Genomic DNA, 21,375 nt, shown 5'->3' with positions numbered 1-21,375 from the left:
ATGCCTGACAGAATGAAAACCTAGATCTTGCTTATCCTGAGAAAGGCCAGGCTGTATGGGTTGGCACATGCTGTGTAATTTGATCGCTCTGTGTCTTCAAGTTTGAGACGGGGCAAACTCTTTATATTCCCAGGACTATAATACAAATTATTATTATAATTAGCTAGGACCAGAATAATCTTTTGGGATGGCATTCTCATAGAAAACGTCATTTGATATTAGTGTTTCTTTCTTACTTATCCTCTATCGCAAAAAAAAAATTCAATTCTATATTTCAATATGTCTAGGTATTTACCGTTGAGTTGGACTTCTGTCATGTCTACTCCCCACACACATCAATGTACTGAAACAATCTTTGGTATCTAGATTTATTTGCTGTCCATGTAGAAATGTTTAGACCCCCTAAGGGGAGCCATGCTTGCTATAAGTAAAGTTCACTTACCTGTCTCGTGTTATGTGCAGCCATAAAGTGTGAAAGGCTTTTATATGGAAGGAAATGGGAAACTGGCAACAGTACAAGTTGTATTGTGCTCTAAATAACCCAAAATACACACAGGACATAAATAAAACAAGCCGCGCTATAGAGTGTTTTCTTTATGCCTAGTTGATTGCAATACATTTTTAGCTGGATATTTCCCTTCAATTTTCTTTTTCCCTGCGTACTTCAAAAATACCATGATTATACTATAACAATCCCCTGCCCTCTTTTACTTGCTTTATCCTGCTGTCATTGGTCTTCAAGTCTGGCACAACCTCAACTTTGCAGGGTAGTGTTTACTATAGAAGTGACTAACGAGAACCAGTTAAATGACATCATAACACTCTTTCCTCTTGATTTGCTTATAGAGTATATATTTTAACATGTGTAAGTGGCTCTTTACAAGGAACAATATATATTTTCTAAAGAAGTACCACAGTCCCCAGGAAGTCATATACTTACAGCTGGACCAGCCCCCCTATTATATTATATAACATTTTTTCCTTCTATCTATATATCTATCTATCTATATATATATATATATATATATATATAGATAGATAGATAGATAGATAGATAGATAGATAGATAGATAGATAGATATATAGATATATAGATAGATAGATAGATAGATAGATATATATCTATATATATATATAGTGAAGGAAAAAATTATTTGATCCCCTGCTGATTTTGTACGTTTGCCCACTGACAAAGACATGATCAGTCTATAATTTTAATTTGAACAGTGAGAGACAGAATAACAGAAAAAATACACAATAAACATTTCAAAAAAAGTTATAAATTGATTTGCATTTTACTCCTAATCTCACTTTATTACCTGTATAAAGGAGACCTGGGAGCCAGACATCTTGCTGATTGATAGGGGATCCAAAACTTATTTCACTGAGTAAAATGTAAATCAATTTATAGTTTATTTGATATGTGTTGTTCTGTTTTTTTTTTTTTTGTTTTTTTTTTTATTTCTCTCATTTTTCAAATAAAAATGATAGACTGATCATGTCTGTCAGTGGGCAAACGCACAAAATCAACAGGGGATCAAATCGTTTTCTTCACTGTGTAAAATATATATGTATGTATATATATATATATATATAAAGTTAGTAGTGCCAACATATTCTGTAACATGGTACAATTGGCATCACAAGTAGTACATATATATATATGTGTGTTTGTTAAAATTACCGCTGCTTTCATGGTGGTAGTTTAAGAAATTGTTGTTATTGGCGTTTGGTAGAATTTAAAATGCTAACATTATATATCTGTGACAAAATATCATTCATTTCCATGATAGGGTTACCTTCCTGCAAATGTGGACAGAAGGGACGGCACATTAAAGAGAAAGCAGAAAGAATATTTTGCCTTCATAGAACAATATTACAATTCCAGGAATGATGACACAAATCAGAGCACGTACAGACAGGTAATGACATACTGTTCTTGTTATTAATGTTTTTTGATACTTCTGATTTAGCAGTTATAAGATTTTACCATGCTTGATGAATGACAGGCCAATCCTATTTTGACCTATGCACACAGTCGCAGTTAACATGGCATCCAGATCTGCCCTTCTCGAAAATGTTTGCTAATACTTTTTCTTTTTTTTTCTTCCTTCTTTTCATATATTCTACCTTCCTGGTTGTTTTAGTGAGAACCACATTTCCCAGAGCTGTGGATGTGAATGTAATATAAATGTACCATAGCCAGCCTATAACTTCCTAATGTATTGTAGGTTGGATTATGTGGACAATAAAGCGATGTAAATGCAGCATTGCTCCTTGACATATGTCCAGATATAGTAGAGTTCATCAAACAACATTAAAAAGTCCATTGGAAAGATGCATGCACACTCCAGGAGGGGTATTGGTGATTTTACCCAGGGAAGTTAAGAAAGTTCTGCTATTAGTTAATTGCATGTAGTATGTCTTTGAGTCTTTTTCCAGTTTTGAGCCGGGTTGCCCAGTATCTTTTGCCATGTTAGCTGTTGCATGCCTGAAATGCGATATTGAAAACTCTTATTGTACACACATACTTTTTTCCCATTCCATGCCCAGGGTCTGACTACCAAAAACCCAGCTTTATGTTGTATAACCCTTGGCTCTTAAAGCTTTGCAATTCTCAAACTAAGATGTACAAAGTAGCATGACCTTAATTATACCGCCAACCTTTTTGAACCAGGAAGGTTGCAATACATATGTTTTTCACATCATGTAGTTCTGTATATTAATGCCTATCTCCCCTTATTTGCAGATTCGAATAGATATCCCCAGAATGAGCCCAGAAACATTAATTCTTCAGCCAGTTGTGACAGAGGTAAGGTGTTATAAATGACAAGGCAGATATAGTGAATAATGGTAAATTAATCTCCCTGCCTTTCATCCAACCCCTTTCCTTGCCTTTCATTGATTCTCACTTTAAACACATCTTTAATCAAATAATCAAATTTTTCCATATTAATGGATCTGTGCATGTTGTTTAATGTGCAGTTTGTTTCTTTATTTACATATTTTGAAGTTTTTAACAATTTATCCGCAACTTTAACGGCTCTACGCACAGTTCCCTTTCAATAGTGCGGCTTATTTCTGACAAAGAAAACTGCATTTTCCTTAACATTACTCACTTTTATAGAGATAAATATTGTAGGGATTATTTATTACTTGAAAAGAGACAAGGGTACCCAGCTTTGTAGCTTATTTAAACTCAAACTATAATTTATTTAGCCTACTGTTCGACATTTCGGCCAACACAGTAGCCTATTCCGAGCCCTGTCACAGGGACGATAAATAAACGCTGCATTCATATCTACAGATGCTCCACTCCAAGGTGCCGGAGTGTCAGAAGAGAAATGTGATAATATCAGTACATGATGACATCAGTGTTTGTCTTAGCCTACTGACATCACCATGTGAGGTAGCCAATTCACGGGGTTTTAACGGGCAGTGAACAGTTTTCCAGGGAAATTAAAAAATGAAAGTCTCTGACAGCAAGTATAACTTATATGGACACAAATTGTAATTATGGTGGGGCAAATAAATCTGTTCACAGTGAAAAATATATGAGGGAAAAAGGATTTTCTTAGAAATGTCAGTGAAAGTCAACCTAAAAAAAAATTGTGTTGTGACACTGTAAATCTTAACTCGCCTCACTATAAATACTTATTTAATTTCTTAATTGGAAGCCGGAGTGTATAGGATATTACATTGTGTTACCGTAGATGTTTAGTATTAACAGCACATGCAGATAATCTTAATTTCCATCTGGATTTAGGACATTTGCTATTTATCAAATCAATCTTAAGAGTGGTATTGGACTTCATCGAAACCTATTAAAAGGTTAAGTCACCCTAGAACGTTAATAGATGCACGAGGCAAGTAATTAGCATCAGTCGCACTTCACACAAGAGAGAACCCATTCAAAGAATTTATCATTGCAATGGAATATAAATATCTCTTCACATAATGATTGAAGTTTTTATCAACCATGACAAAGGCTGATGTACGTGCCAATCAGGATCTTATTTTGAAATGTGCATGTATTTTAATAGTGAATGCCTCCTGCCGTGTGTTGGAGATTGACGAGAGTGGTTTCCAAACATGTCAGCTATTGTGGGGCTTGATCATGGAAACGTTTCCAGAAAAGAAGAAAAGAACTAGACCAATCTTTTTACTTAACTAAATAAATAAGTACAGTATTATCTGTCGTATGCTTAAAGAAATATGAATTGGGGAACCATTGCAGGTTACATGCATAGACATTCCAATGACATTATGGACATTATGACATAAAAGGGAGATTATAAGGAAGCTGTTTTTGTGGATAGGTTTGGTCCTAGAAGGGAGATGCAGCGGGTCAATCTGATGTAAGCAGATGGCTTGTGTCAACTGATTGGTGAACAGTTGATATGTCAGGATTTCGCTAGCTGGCAAGGCATCCATGCAGAACTAAATCCTTTCATTTATGATCTCACTAAAATTCGCCCTTTAAAATGCATAGTGATATCAGGAAATGTTCGGTTCTATCGCAATATCCCTTTTTGTAAAAAGACCCATCTTTCTATTAATTGTGTGTTATGTCATTTTAATTTTCTTTACCTAAAACATTTTTTGTGATTTTTATATATATATATATATATATATATATATATATATATATATATATATATATATACCAATTTGTGTTGCCTTCAAAGATTCGATTTCTTTATTAATTTCGAGAAGTGATGTTGAGCATGATTTAAGAAACAAAATTCTTTTCTACCTTTCCCTGTTCTATATTCAACTTCGGTGCTTTGTCCAACCTCGTGTTTGCTGACTATTCCAGTGACCTTTTGGCTTGCCTGGTGTGAAAAGGAATACGTTTTATGTTGAAGCACTTTTGTAACATGATAGAAGTCATGTTTTTGTATTTAAACATGTGCATGTACATATATATACTTCCAACTGTAAGTGTCTGTAATCTCTCATGTCTTCTAAACTGAATTCCCTCTTACAGCTCAGCTTTTTGTACTTTCTCAGCCATTTCTCCTTTTTTTTTCTTGCTTTCCATCAGCTCAGCACCTTTTACAAATAAATGGGCAGTAGATGTTATAAATTGGTTTTAGCTACATGAACATTTGTAACAAGCTGACAATAGCCTCTTTATTTGGCTGGATACTACTTCTAGTAAATGTTATGTGTGGATTAAGCTGGAATATGGATCACTTCCCGCTTTTTGCTTTCTTACATATATCTACTAAAATAGATATGCATCTTTCTTATACCTTTTTTTGTGATACACAATCTGGACTTCAGAACAAAATAGTATATATATAGTATATATAGTACATCGTTCATAAGGTTGAAAAAAGACCTAAGTCCATCAAGTTCAACCCTTCTACCTAACCTTCCTATTCTTGATCCAAAAGAAGGCAAAAAGAACCCTAATTAAGCTACTTCGAATTCTGCCATCAGGGGAAAAAAATTCCTTCTTGACTCCAAGAGGCAATCGGATTTGTATATATATGTATGTGTGTGTGTGTATATATGTATGTATACACACACACACATAGTGTATCTCACTTTATTAAGTTTTAATTTAACAATGCACACATCATAGCTCATGTATGACAAATAGTTATTCATCTGTCTCTCCAAAACAATCTATGGCAGTAGCTAAGACTAGCTTAGTTTTACTGGTGTGCCAAATTAGAATTAAATATTGATAATGTTGTTTAATTTATATGGTGGTGGCAGAAGTGAACGCTCTCCTTTTTAATGTTTTTCTTATTTTATTTATTAACAAAATGCTTGTTTTGTGCTGTACGGTGCTTGTTTGAGCGCGGATGACTGGTGAGTAACCTCGGTTCCTATTGTGCTTTTAAGCTTATTTTGCTGCTTCCCGGGATCCTCATGCTGCTAGTAATTATTACTTGTTTCCCCGAGTCCATGCTGTGGGTGTCTGGTTGCTGGTATAAACACGCGCAGAATGCAAATCTGAATGTCTGAGCCAGTCTTTCATTCACTGTACAGGAGTCTGCACTTTTACAAATCATTAAGGGAATACATTTTTCATAGTTCATCGTGCGACTGACTGTTCTTCCACGCTAGAAAATCGGCAATACTTGCATAATGCTAGTACTTACCCACAGCAAGTTACTTTATTTTAATAACTCATTGGACAATTATCAGATTCTATAAATATTTGAAAGACTTAAAATGCCACCATACATCTTTCAGAGGGGAAATGTTCTCTCTCTCTCTCTCTCTCTCTCTCTCTCTCTCTCTCAATCTGGAGTGTACAGCAGGATTCATGACCTCATTTGAAAAATGTTTCCTCACTTCTAAGATTGTACATCCATTTTTTAATAATATGAAGCATTCAACAGAGCAAAGGTGCAAGAATGTGCTTTGTTTCCTGCATGCTGGTTGGAAAATGCAGTGTTCATTAACCTTCTGGAATGCTGCTTTGTATGCGTGTTCAAAGAAAGTCAAACCTAGTACGCCATATACAGTTAGCAAAGTATGTAGGGAGCCCTTAAAATCCATTTGCACATATGATTGATCTTTAACCTAACTGGTAGAGAAGTGGAACAGCCTCCCAGCAGAAGTGGTAGAGGCTAATACAGTCAGGGCATTTTACATATGCATTGAATAGACGTGGTTATGCAAAATCCCAGATGAGACCAATGACTGATTACACTCAGTCTTTACATAAAGAAAAATGGACAGACTAGATGGGCTGAATGATTCTGCTGTCAGCTTTTCTATGTAATTACACATTGTAATACATGTTAATGTATTGTTTGTGTAATTAACACGTCGATTTGCTCTAGCACCATACAATAACACACACTCACTATAACACTATACACTAACACATACATACATACATACATGCTCTGTTTATCTTGAAAACATAAACTTACATATTTACTAGAGGTTGTATCCAGAACAAATAACCAAATATGACTCTGTCTTTGTGTATGACCTAGCTAGTAAGGGTGTAATGTGTACATTTCATATTGTGCATGTCCTCGTGCTTTAATATAGTAGTACTCCAGTATACTAAACAATTGATTTTCTTAAAAACAAAATACCCAACTAGTGCCTCTTTCCTTCTGAGAACTGGGAACCAACTCTGTTATAAAGTTAAACCTTGCCACGCATCTGCTTACTCTTAGCAGACGTCACAGAATGCACGAAGGTTTGCGCACGTTCTTCATGGGACTCATTCTAGAGTGATGGATAAGTGTTTAGATGGATATTATGATAAGCATTTGTGAGTGTTGTGAAGCTAACATCCTAAAACCACTCTTCTCCTGTCTCTGATGTGGTTTATTACATGGATGTCTGATGTGCTTTCACAGAGAGATAAAACAACATAAAAGCCTTTAGTATATTGGTCAGGCAATGTCTGAAAACAAGTAGTTTAAAAAGCTTCTCAATAAATACATTTGCATATTTGGCTAACCTTGGTTAACCTTTATTAATAATCTGGCTCGCTTCTGTAGCTTTTGGGGAAAAATAAAGTTTGCCAATTGCATTTAGTTAGCAGAAAGGAAACTGCCTTTTTCCCCTACCCTTTGTTTAAAACAATCATCCATTACTTTTGAGAAATTGATAATAGCATCAGAGATAAGAACTTAAATTTCTGATTTTTGACAAGGAACATTTTTCACTCTCTGCAAAACAAGGTTTTCTCTGGGTGTGAATTTATGATTTCTCCGTGTTTCAGCCGGCGGCTTTCAAGTGTTTCAATGACCATTTTAAGCCAGCTCCAGGAGAAAGAAATGTCAGGATTTATATATATATATATATATATATATATATATTTATTTTTTCTCTCACTTTACAAATTCTGTTCTTGTTTGTAAAAAAAAAAAAATAAAAAAAAATAAAAAAAAATATATATATTGTATTCATATTTGGTAATATGAGTTTCCGCCTATAAAAAGCAAGTTCTCGGGTAAGTAGAATGTATTTACAATGTTCTCTTTTTACTGGATCAGTGTTGAGCTGACCTGACATTTCAAACAGAAAAGCCAATGCAAATCACACTGAGTGGTTCATTACAGTATCATTCAAATATGAAATACTCCTGCAAGTCAGGGGACACTTCTGGAAATGTAATACAGAAGGGATGTGTTATCTCCTTTCCACACACCATGGAAAACCAGACATAAAAAAACATAAATATACTTTTTCTGGATGAATAATGCATAGGAATATGCAGTTTATTTTGAAATCATAGTGACTTAGCATATTTAGCCCGATATTACATTTGAAGATGAAAAATCATTTTAAGATGGCTATTATGACTTTTCGAGTGTAAAAAATAAGTTAAATGATAACGCTTGAGCATTGTGTGAGCTTTGGTTGAATTGTGCTGTCAGCTGATGTGAAAACAGGCAGTGCCAGCACTGCAGGGGTTTTTGAATTCATCATTTTGTTCCACCATTTTGTTATGCAGCTCCACGTAACTTAGTGTCTGCGGAAAAATAAATATATGTGAATGCTAATATCTAATGCTTAACGGTTTGTGTTTAGCTGATAAACTACTCTTATTTTAAATAGCATAAACTTTTTCTTCCAGTTTCCTCAGCTGGGATGTTATTTAGACTGTTTAAAAGTGCAATGAACAAAACTTCAACTTTGTAACTAATTTCTTTAAAAGGAAATTAATAACCCATCGCCCCAAAAAAACATGTGGCTTGATTTACTTTACATTGCAAGTAGTGTGTAGATGTTGGGCCAAATGCATAAAAAGCACTTTGCTGAAAGGGGTCCTATAAGCAGGAACTTCCTATAGTGCCGCATGATGATTGTTCCACATTGCTGGTCTTCAGGGTATGATTCTCTGTCAGGTGGTAACATACTTAGAACACCACTTTTTAAACGTCGAGGCAAATGAAGATGGATCAGAAGTAGCAATGATCGTTGTAGCATATGCTTTGGCTATTCAAGAACATGCTTCACCTAGTCACTTGGATCAATGTAATAAAAATGCTCCAGACCGTCAACTGCTGTGGTGTTCATGTAGCTGTATCACTCGTGTTTAAGTTATGAGCTGAGTGTCATAGAGGAGTTAGTTGTAGGGCTACTAGTTGGGTAGTTCTGACACAAGATAAACTATATGACCAAAAGTATAAAGATAGCTGACCATCAGACCTATATGAGCTTGCAGGACATCCCATTTCGAAACCATGGACCTTAATATGGAGCCCCCAGACTTTCGAGTGTGTCTGTAGGAATTTGGGCCTATTCAGCCAAAAAAAGACACAAAGGCGTGGCTCACAATTCATCCCAAAGGTTTTCTGTGGGATTAAGACCAGGTCTCTGAGAAGGCCACTCAAGTTCCTCCATACAAAACCTGCCAAACCATGTCTTTATGGACCTCGTTTTGTGCCCAGGGTCACAATCATGCTGGATTATGAAAGGGCCTTCCCGAAACTGGTGCCACAAAGTTGGACGCATACAATCTTTTTATGCTGTAGCGTTAACATTACCCTTTGTTGGATCTAAGACCCCTAGCCCAATCCGTGAAGAACAGCCCCGGACCATTAAACCTTCTCCACTAAACTTTACACTAGGTACTATGCAAATTCATGCATCCGACTTCCAGATTTCCAGAGAAGCATGATTCATCACTCTAGAGAACATGTTTCTACTGTGCCATAGTCCAGCGGCACACCGCTTTACATCACTTTAGCCATCGCTTAAAATTGCTTGTAGTCATCTTTGGCTTGTGTGCAACCCATTTCATGAAGCTCTTGATGCACAATGCTTGTGCTGATGTTAGTTCCAGAGGCAGCACCTTAGCACTCAGCACCTGGCAGCCCCGCTTTGTAGCTGAGCTGCAACTCCCTCACTTCATGCTTCCACTTTGCAATAATAGCATTTATTTACAGTGGACCGGGGCAGATCTAACAGGGCATGCATTTCACTCTTTTGCTCTTTAGTATTACCTATGCTACTGCCAATGTTTGTCTAAGGAGATGGCTTCCTATGTGTTTGATTTTTTTCCACCTCTTACCAAAGAGTGTGGCTGAAACATCACTAATAAGGGGTATCCACATACTTCTGGTCATATAATATAAATAAGACTTACCAATAAAAACATTGTGTCGCACATATCTTTCGATCAGCAAGACATGTACATAAATATTTCTACGTTATAAATAAGTGGCCGTGTGTGCTATTGGTATGTCTCTCACTTACACATTCTATCCCAGTCTAACAATTCATATTGTATAAATATTATAGTCATGCTATGTTATTGTTGTGTTTTTCCAGATATTTGAAAGGATTTTATTTATATGGGCCATTCGCCATCCAGCCAGCGGATATGTCCAAGGCATTAACGACCTTGTCACGCCTTTCTTTGTGGTGTTCATCAGTGACTATGCGGGTAAGTTGAGCGGAATTCATGACTACGGCCTTTGCTTTTATGTCTGCAGTTTAAGCGTATCTGCCATTATAGGACTGGCGTATTGCAGACATTGTAATACTTCCTATGCACATTTTCCAAACTGTTAATTTTAATAGTGATCTTGTTAATAAAGTATAACGTTAAAAAAATGGAAATTGCAAACACATTTTCCTTCATATTTGTAACTGTCATTTTTTTGTATATTAGTAATGAAAGCCTTGATACATTATATGAGCTTTCTTCTGCACCCTTTTGCAGAGGGATGTTTGTTTCTGTAGTTGTGCTTTGATGGTATAGCATTTATGCGGCCTCAGTGGTGGTTTGCTGCCATCTGGTATTCGTTCACCACTGTAAATGCTTTGTAAAAGCAATTTGCACACTCCTTGGAGGAAGAACCGTTGTGAGATTTAACCTACACCTGTCAAGGTCAAGAATGCACCATAAAACCCACTAAACTTACATTTGTCACTCCTTCATTCCCCCCATTTCCCCACCTGCTTACCTATTAACATTTTAGAAAGCATATAATGGCGGTGTATTAGACAACATGTCATAAGCTTAATTGGTCCTTAAAATATGAAGCCAATAACTGACCAAGTTGCTTCCCCTATATAATTACTTAAAATCTAGTAACCTTTTTAATTACCCGTCCAGTTTCTAGTTTAACATACTCTGGGACCCTGCCTTGACAGCAAGGTTATGAGATCAGATCAGAACAAAGGATCTTTAAATCAGGGGACATCCCTAGTGTTGCTAACCACCTGTAGTTTCCAAGGCAAGAGTTTTGTTGCCCATGCTCTGACAGTGTATATACCTTGGCATCACAACCTCACATGTAGTGTTTCTAGGAGAGGGCAAACTGCCCTTGAGTTGGGATTAGCATGAAAATGCCTTTTTTTCTTGTTTCAAATTCGTGTTTCATTGGAGGTCTGTTCATCGCTTAGCAACTAATGAGAAATACTGCTGCTTACTCCCTAATCATCTCTTAAGTAGGGTAGAGGCCTACTCCTGAGAGTGCTTGCCGCTTTTTCCTTTTACTCCCTCATTTGACAGATAATGAAAATGTTCTTAATGATCCTAGAGCAGTTGGATCTCTGTTGGAAGACTTTAGAGTTGTTAATTGAAATAAGAAGTTCAGCTGAGATGTGATTAGAGAATTGATATTCCATGTTAAATAGACCATTTAATTAATGTGGTAAATAAGTTTGTCTTAACTACTTTGCCAGCAACTTGCATTGTGGGACCCAAGTGACTGTTAATGCAGTAGCATCTGTGTCAAGATCATAGGTGAACGCAAATACGTATTTATCTTCTTTGCAAGTACAAGAGGGCTTTCTGTACACTGTTTAATGTTGGCATTCTCTTTCTGGGTAGACATTAACCTTGCTATTTATTAACAGGGAGATTTGTCCCTTTTCATGTGGTTTTTAATCAGCATAGTTAGCATGTGGATCTAAACCATCTTGTTCCATCCAATCTTTAGTAACCTCTACATCTGTAAGAAGGAGGGACGTGATTATTGTAGCTGTTTTAATTGTACATGGTTTTTTTTTAACCTACCCAATTTAATAACTGTTGAGTAGCTGTAGCTGGATTATCCATATTGATATATTTATAATATTTCCCCTTAATAGTACAATGCTGTACTCAGTACTCCTGGCAACCAACACACTTAACCATTGCTTGTAGTTATACAAAATGTAGTTCATAGTAGGCTTGGCAACTGTAAAGTAATTCTTCATGTATTAAAGACGCCATGATTCCTAAGCAAATCAATTACGAAGCATTGCTTGTTTACCTGACCTGTCATAGCTTACTGATTTTAACAAAGCACAGCCCCTAGGTGAATGCATGTGTACAAGCAAGAAGACTGCACATTCATTTACTCCGCTAGTGACAGGGTTCCACGTTTATTCCAGTCAAACGGCATTGTATCTATTTGTGCAAAATATGGCTGTGCCGTGTTTGCAGCCGTTGCTTTGCGCTACACTGATATTATGTAAAATCCAAGATGGGTTTGCGGAAATAAGCACACTCTTCGTAAACCCCATTAATTTTTGGCTTAAAAATTATCCTAATAACAATATGCCATGTTTTGATAAACATTTCTCAACAGAAGGAAATTATGAGTCACCAAGTGAGATGTGGAAAAGATGAAACTGTGACATAAAATCTATTTTTATATGTTTCCGATTCCCAGAACTCGCTGCTTGGTGAGATGGAGTACACTGAGAGCTTTGTGCTAATATTACTGTCAGATGCTTTTGAGGTTCTGAAACATGTTGCGATAACATTTTATCTCTTTCTTTTCCAAACTGTTAATGTGCTAGGATCCAACTGTTTGCATTAAATGGACAAATTGACGTGGCAGTAGGTTCCTTTTGGAGGTTGAATGTCAGATTCCAATGAATTGCCTTTAATTTTCAATGCTTTTACAGCATCTCTTTAACATACCTGATAATGCTGCAAATTTTCATATATGTTACCAAAACCTGAAACAAATAAGTTCAATAATAAGAACTGGCATATTTTTTCAGTTCTACTTTGAGTGGTAGGTATATGTTTCTTTTCAGATAACCTAATTGGTTCTGTTATTTTCTTTGTTTCTCTCCCCCCCCTCTATTTTTGGCAGCCATTTTGTTAGTTGTTTACATTATTCCAGAAAGCCAAGTGATCTGTGTTTGTTATACAAAATGTCTTATGGAATCATATCTCAACAGTTAAATGGAGAATTAAATTAATCAGTGTAACTTTGTTGTAATGGTTCACCGTGAGGTCATACAAGTTAACTACCCCAAAACCTCCACCTTTAGTGTGACACAGCTTTATATGCAGCAAATATACAATGTACACATTGGGGTTCTATTCATCAAAAGGGACTCTAAAGCAAAGTTTGTAAAGGGATCTTATCGTCATACCATGCAGTATTTCTTCTGATTGATGCATTCAGACTTAGTACAAGTTTGAATCTGTTTTTATACATTGTTAGAGCGCCAACTGTTCTGATAATACACTTGGTTAACAATACTGGACCAAAGTGTGTAAAACTTTGTAATGCATGTGATGGACTCCAGTAACATACCTTAATCCATTGTTAAGCATGATCTGGCTTGTGTGTATCTCTATGCACATTGGTGGTTGATGCAATGCTAAAACTGTTTTCAAGCCCTGGGTAAACTAAACTTGCCTTGCTTGTAATGGAAGAGTTATTTTAGTTGGAAAATTTGCAGAGAAAAAACCCTTTTTGGTGTTTTAGTTCTTATGCCGTAGCTTGAAGTTTTAATGTCCGATGTGTGTTGTGCTATAAATGAAATCACATGTATGCTACGTCGGTTTCTTAACAAACCCATGCTCTTCAAACGCCAAGAAACATAGTTCTTCATTTTTCCACATTTCTCCATGATAGAGCCATGATATTCCATTAATTGAGCTCTCAAACCCTAGTTTCATGTCCATTGCTTGTAGCGTTCAATGCATTAAAGTGTATGCAAGTTGGGGCATACACAATTTGATTACTAAACTCTCATTTTCCTCCTCCTGGCTGCCTTTACTGGAACGAATTGTTGAAATCAGTGGGAGCAGCCAAATGAAATGTTCTTAATATGTATTAATGATAAATATCGAACTTTGGGGACTAGACTGTCCTTTTAAATAAATATTTGGTAAACCAAATGTCGAATGAGTTTTTCTAGGCAGAAGAAAATATTCACACAGTATGATGCTGTAGAAAATTATCGTAATTTTTTTTTAACCAATGTATTCTCCTGTAGTTCCAGAAGGCATAGTGGACAAGAGGGTTAATCATTCCCCTAAAAGCAAGACATTAAAAATAAAACCAACCTATTCCATGCAGTTACTGTTACTCGGTAGTTGCGCTGCATCCTAATTTTGGATGACATATTTTAAATTGTAACATGATCACAGTTTCTATCAAGTTGGTTTTACTAGCTGCAGTTTATCCAATGTGAGGCATTCACTTATGACTGTGTAAAACCTTTAATCAACACAAATGCGTTAGCCAAACAGCATCATGGAATGTACAAATGTTACAAATCTACTGACTGCAAACACTTGTCTCCTTTAGCCCCATGATCAGTGTTAGAAAAGCAGCTGCTGCCGCTATAACGCGCCGTGCTTCTGCTTCCACACTACTGTGAAAGCATTGGGTAATTGTACTCTCTGTCGAAATGCACATAAACGCAGCTATATCTCCTTTACATCCAGAGATCACGTTTGTTAATGTTGCCTACAAGGTAACAATTATATTCATTTTATATTCAAGGTAACGATGAAATTGAATAAAAAAAACAAAAAAAAAACAGTTTTAAAAGCAGTGTATTACCAAAATCCTATGTCTTACACTTTCCCCACACAACCAATGATCTAATGAAGTGTCAGGCATGTTTGTTCTGCTCCTTCTACCAGTGAGTGAAGGGCTATGATGCATTGACTTGCCAATACTCTAGGAGCCAGTTTTATGGACATATTTCTCCTCTGACAAAGCCAGCCTAGTCTTAATTCACCCTGTTTGCTGGGTGGGAGCTGTTGCCACCTGCATGTTTACAATAGCAGCAGTTTGCCAATTGCAGCTCGCCATTCCCTAGTTTTTTTTTTTTTGTATTTAAGTTTATTATACAAAACTGATTATAATAAAACAGGCATCAACCTGTTTTAGCAGGAATACATAGATCAGCAATATTGGTACAGATAGACGATAAGCAGTACTGCGACGCAGCGCAGGGCAATACACGTTACAGTACGACTTCAGATTACGGAAGGCTCAGTAGAAGCAGTGTACAATTACATTCCCAGACGTGGCACATATGGTTAGCACTTTAGTGGAACATAACCTGGGGAAAAGTGGGGGAAAGGGGGCCGAGGAGAATGGGGCTAGTCTTCAGCCTATAGACTGTCCTTGAGAGAGTAGTCTCTCAGCAGGCTGTGGATAAGCCTGCGGCAGTCACGGACTGTGACCTGCTCCCTCCTCAGCACCAGGCGGTTCCTGGTAAACCATAGAGCGTCCTTTACGCAGCACATGAGGCGCCAAGCATCCTCAATGGCGCTCTCCGTGTGTGTTCCTGGAAAAAGTCCGTAAAGTACCAAATGGTAGGACTTTCTCTCGATAGAGTCCTTGAGATCCAGCTCCAGGGCTCTGAACAAGGCCTGTGCAAACGGGCACTGCCAGAACAAGTGGAGGGAAGTCTCCTCTTCCACAATGCACTGTGGGCAGTGTCTATATCTGCACAGCCCCCTGGCATGCAGAAATGTCCTTAGGGGGAGGCCTCCCTGAATGGCCATCCATGCAATGTCTTTGTGCCTGTTGGTTAGCCTGCTCTACGACACGTTAGCCCAGACAGTCTTGGCTGTGGCGTCAGGGAGCCCTGGGATGTTCTCGATAGTGTCTTTGGCTCTGATGAGCTTGTGGATCACACGGGGTAACCAAAAGTCTGGTTTAACTCCCTCCAGTTGGTGCTCCCTTACAAATTTGCCCACGTCCGAGTAGAACCAGGGCATGGTCCAATTGTAAGGGATGGAGCTGTCCCACTTTTCCCACTTGAGCTGCCTCCACAGGGGCAGCAGGAAGAAGCGAGACATGGAGTTTCCCGCAGAGCCTTTCACTACGTCTCTGAGAGTCCTGCGCACGCAGTTGCACACAAAGAAGGTCCTCAGCATGGTAGGGATGTCAGGCACTCCTTTGCCTCCCTTGCCGGGTTCCTTATACATCACTGCGCGCTTTACTCTGTCCCTTTTGTTGCCCCAGATGAAGTGGAAAACCGCTCGGTTGATGGCTCGGTGAATGGTGACCAGCAGGGGCCACGCCTGAGCCACGTACTGCAGCACGGGAAGAATCTCGTTGCGCAGCACCAGCACTTTCCCTTCGATGGTAAGGTCTCTGAGGCTCCACAGCCCAAATTTCTGCTTTACCTTGTTGAGTCTCTCCTCCCAGCTTTTCAGGGCCGCGCCGTCTCTGCCGAACCAGACTCCCAGGATCTTTAGGAAGTCGGTTTTGACGGGAAACGGGATCGGCTCAGAAGTTAGGTCCCACTGCCCGAACAGCATGGTCTCCGACTTCCCGCAGTTGACCTTTGCGCCTGAAGCTCGGCTGAAGTCCTCGCACGTCTGGACGAGCGCTCTCACCGACCGGCGATCCGCGCAGAAGATGGTCACGTCGTCCATGTAGAGCGAGCACTTTATCTCTTTCTTGTCTCTGCCCGGCGCGGTGATCCCTCTGATCTCTGGATTCCGTCTGATGCACTCGGCGAAGAGCTCTATACAACAGACAAAAAGAAGAGGTGAGAGAGGGCAGCCTTGTCTGACCCCAGAGAGGACAGGGAAGGGGTCAGTCTTCCAGCCGTTCACCAGCACCGAGCTGCGGATATCAAGGTACATCAGGTTAGCGTAAGAGCAGAACATCTCCCCCAGCCCAAACCTCCGCAGTACCTGACCCATAAAACCATGAGACAGTCGATCAAATGCCTTCTCTTGGTCTAGGGTGACCAGAGCGGCACGGACGTTGCGGTCCTTGATGTAGTAGATCTTGTCCCTGATGAGGGCCAGGCTGTCCGCGATCCAGCGCCCTGGGATGCCGCAGGTCTGGTCGGGGTGGACGATCTGCCCGATGACTTTCTTCAACCTGGTGGCTAGCACCTTGGCGAGGATCTTGTAGTCCACGTTCAGGAGAGAGATGGGACGCCAATTTTTCAGGTCGCATCTCTCCCCCTTCCGCTTATACAGGATCGTGATCATTCCCTCTCTCAGCGTGGGGGGCATCCTGCCCTCCACCACCATCTCCTCGTACAGGTCGAGGAGGTCCGGGCCGATGAGGTCCCACAACGTTGTGTACAACTTGGCTGGGAGACCGTCACTGCCCGGTGTCCTGCCCTTCCTGAAGGATTTGGCGGCAGAGTGCAGCTCCTCCAGCGTCAAGGGGGCGTCCATGGCTGCACGACCTGCGGGATCAATGGTGTTAGTGATACCTGACAGGAACCGTTCGGCAGCCTCCGGGTCTGTGTCTTTGGGGGAGTATAGATCTCGGTAGTAGTCGACAACCACTTTCTGGACCTCCTCCTTCCCCTGTCGTACCACACCTTCGCTGTCTCTCATTTCCTTCAGGGGCGTGTGGGCGGAGTGGAGCTTCCTGAAAAAGAAAGAGTTACATTTCTCACCCTTCTCCAGGTTCTCCACCTTGGAACGGAAGACAATTTGCTTGGATTCCTCCTCAAAGTGCCTTTTCAGGCCCTCCTTGGTCTCCTCCAGCTCCTCCTCCACGTCCCATCCGCACTGTTGGAGGTCCAACAGGGACTGCAGCTTGCGTTGCAGCCGTCTGAATTTCCTCTTCCTCTCACACGCCTGGAGTCTTCCTTTAGCCTGAAAGAAAGAGCGCAGCTTTACTTTAGTAAACTCCCACCACTGGGCTACAGTGGGGAACAGATACTTGGTACTGACACAATCAGAATATACATTATGCTCGCCATTCCCTAGTGCTGCATTACATGATACACCACACTGCGCACATTTTATACCTTCACATTTTCCATGCATTTTGTTAAAGACGAACCATTACATAAGTTATGGTGGGTAAAGGTGATGGAAACCCCTACCGCTAAAATTAAGGGGGTAGTAGAAGCATTATTAAACACTCATCTACAGACACCAGACAAGCCAGAAGGCTTGTTTTTCCCCTCAGAAATCTCATGGGGCTGCCACGACCACACGGGATTCTGGGTAGGCGCATGCAAATAAGGTCAACAATTATCAACTTTAGTGGATATAGAGGCAAAAGGTGATAATTATTGGCCTTATTTGCATTTAGCATAGCTAAATTAAAAAGTAAAAAAAAACATTCGCCCGGAACTTCATGTCCCGGGCGAAATGAATTACGATTATAGGCTGCACCCCCACTTTAAAGACTTAAAGAGTGTGTGTGGGGGGGAGTGTGGCCTATATTCTGGCAAATACATACATACATACATATATATATATATATATATATATATATATATATATATATATATATATATATATATATATATATTAAAGCTTGCCTTCAGGTACACTTTACAGCAGCATGTTATTGGCTGCTTGGATTTCAGTGGCTGCTTATTCTTTTATTGGGCTAGTACTGAGAATACAAAGCCTCCAAGAGGTAGATGCAAAGGCTGCAGATATTCCAAAAAAAAGAAAGGTTGGAAGGTTAGTATGCATTATGCATAAAAATATAATGTACGACTTGCAAAAAATTATCACAGCACGCAAACATTTAACTGAGGTCTGGGGGCTATCATGTCCCTTTAAATATTTTATTATTGTAATGGCAGAACTTTTATCTGGCAATCTTGCAAGCATCTGCTAATTTTTAATTTGGGATTGGTTTGTTTGTCACCGGGCATATGGTCTGCTGCTTAATGTATTTGCTTTGAAACTGGGCATGATTTTTAGCTTATGAACTGAATAGATTTCAGCGTTCACTTAATTATTGTTTCATTTTGACACACGATCTCACGAATGCTCTGCATTTCAAATAACAAATTAAATGGCTTCAGTCGCTACGTTCTAGATTACCATTAACTTTGAAATGAAGCTGTAAGTAACACAGTGTTGTTTGTTGGAATATTGCTGTGTTATCGTCCTTGTGCAGCACTTGGTAGTTTACTTCTCCTTAAGTCAATATGATTCAACGATAGATTAAGCAGTGCAGTTAGTCATGCGAAGTAAGGCTCCAGCCTAGCGCACATACTTTTTAGCCCTATCTCAGAGGAAAATACATTGTTCTCTTTAGCGCACTGATTGCTTCGTAGGAATGCCTGCCGAAAACTCTGCCATACTACAAAGAATTCACTGTCCTATGCACTTTAATTCACGTGATAGCTGTGTTGTCCCTTTTAGGGCTGTTCCTTCTGCAGAATCCCCCCAAATGCATTTGCCCCTTTTCCTCACACCCCTAGCATTTGCCTTGCAAGTGACAGACTTGCCTCCATCCCTACCTCATGAGCATTCTTGGCAAGCACTCCTATTGACTTCTAGAATGGTTGGTTTGGAGAATGGTTATTTAACCCCTTTGTGACCCTTAGGACTATGCTATGCGTGACACTGTCCATCTGTTTTCTGTGTCCCATTTAACTTGTGTGTAGAGTCCATTGTTGATAGGAAGGTAACTTCTACTGCAGGTCTTCTTTTTCCGCTCGACCTCTGTTATCTGTAGGCTGGTTTCCTCCCTGTGAGTTTCTCTGTGTACTGCTTTTAATAGAACCCTCACACTTTACATGAACAACGCATTTCGCCAGTGATCGGCTGCTTCACAGTGCACATAATAAGAAGTAGGCGCCTGCTGTCATTATCATTCTACACTTAGATTACACTAAAAGTTCGCAGTCAATCCATTAACATTCGGCACCACAAAGCAATGATTCAGAGATTCTATGGTCGGTTTGGGGACTCCAAAGCTTGTAAGGATATCTGGAAAGACACAATTTCATATAAAACATTTGTTATATAAAACTTTATGTGTCCAGATCTTTCACAGAGTATAACCGTAATGCCGATAACATTACATGAAATTATATTCAACAAACAACTTGTACCTAATTACCTTACTGAAATGTGCAGTATTTATGTCTACCTGTTTTGTTGATGCGTATGTGTGTGGATTGAGTTCTAAATCAATATTGATGGCAGCGGCCACATTGCAATATGAGTGCCTTAACCTAAAATGATCGTTCTGTATTATACTTTACAAATTATTTTACCACAAACACCATATAAAATAATGTCATACAAGTGGTTTTATTTAGAAGCTTACCTTGAATGCCTCCAGAATACCATATCTCCAAAAACATTGCTTCATTTGGTTTCTTCTGGTAAGGGCTTTTATTTAAATTGAATAAATGCTCTTCTATATATCATGTTGAAGATGAGGTTTTGTAAAATGTCTAGAACCGTTATTTACAATGTCTTTTTTTTTTTTTTTGACAAATATGCATTAAGTTTTCATTTACCAATGAAATTCAAATAGTTTGGCACAAAGTTGAGAAGCAAGTAAGTAAACTGTGAAACGGAAGGCTTAGTGTTTTGCATAAACTCGGCCCTCTGTGACTTTAAAATCTTTTTCATTGAACATATAAATCTTTGCTAAGTAGGAGACATTCCAATAACGGTAATGGGGAATCTAGAATATATTTTAGCATGCAGCAAAGGAAGACTGAAGTGCTACAGGAGTCATAATTAGTGTAATGCAAGCAAAGGAAGCAAATGTACCTCGTCTTTAGGGACTTAGAGAATCAATAATGATAGAATTTTACTATTAGATGACTCTCAGTGATGCCATTCTTCCTTAACACATTCCAATTATCTGAGTGGTAAAATTAAGCTTTGAATGACAGGGAGGGAAAGCAAGCTAGCGCAGTTATCATGTTGATAAATTAGAGTCTTATAAAGCACTTCTAGTTACTTCCCTTGTTTGCATTTAATTTGAGCTTGGGAGCTTTTTTTGTTTTTCCTTGTATTTAGTAACAGAAAAGCCATTCCCACTATTTTTTTTTACTTATTTACTCAATGTTTGTGTAATGTGTACAATATGTAATTTTCATTGAAATTTGGAGATTGAATATCTTATGAATTTGGTAGCGGTGGCTTTTTATTAAAACACCATTTGTATATTTTTTCCATGTTTAACAGATTTACTTTAAGCTTTTGTTTATTTGCAATCAATACTTGAAGTTACCTTGATTTGCCCCAATAACATTCAATAAGTATCTAATGCTGCATTTTATTGGTCGATAGAATTTTTCATGCAATAAATGTAGATTTTAGTGAATTAAATTACCTACTTTGTGCTAGAAGCCCTCCATCCCCCTTTCTGCATTAAACTGAAAAATTAATAAAAAAGGTAAAACATCACCAAAAATAAACAAAACAAAAAAAGCAAACACTATAAACTATTAGCATATAATTGTAATATGTTGATTTGGAAA

At 38.6% G+C, this 21,375-nt stretch overlaps 1 protein-coding gene across 1 annotated transcript in view; it reads left to right on the top strand.

The window, feature by feature from the left end:
• Positions 1-21,375, top strand: part of TBC1D22A (TBC1 domain family member 22A) — a 237,050-nt gene that overhangs the window by 72,950 nt on the left and 142,725 nt on the right. The window contains exons 6-8 of the mRNA XM_053463355.1: positions 1,794-1,922; positions 2,750-2,812; positions 10,270-10,384. Coding sequence (XP_053319330.1) covers positions 1,794-1,922; positions 2,750-2,812; positions 10,270-10,384 — 307 coding nt within the window. The remainder of the gene's footprint in view (positions 1-1,793; positions 1,923-2,749; positions 2,813-10,269; positions 10,385-21,375) is intronic.

This window comes from Spea bombifrons, chromosome 4 (genome assembly GCF_027358695.1).
Source record: "Spea bombifrons isolate aSpeBom1 chromosome 4, aSpeBom1.2.pri, whole genome shotgun sequence".
NCBI lineage: Eukaryota > Metazoa > Chordata > Amphibia > Anura > Pelobatidae > Spea > Spea bombifrons.
Note: the sequence above shows the minus strand (reverse complement) of the source record. Positions and strands in the feature narration are given on the sequence as shown.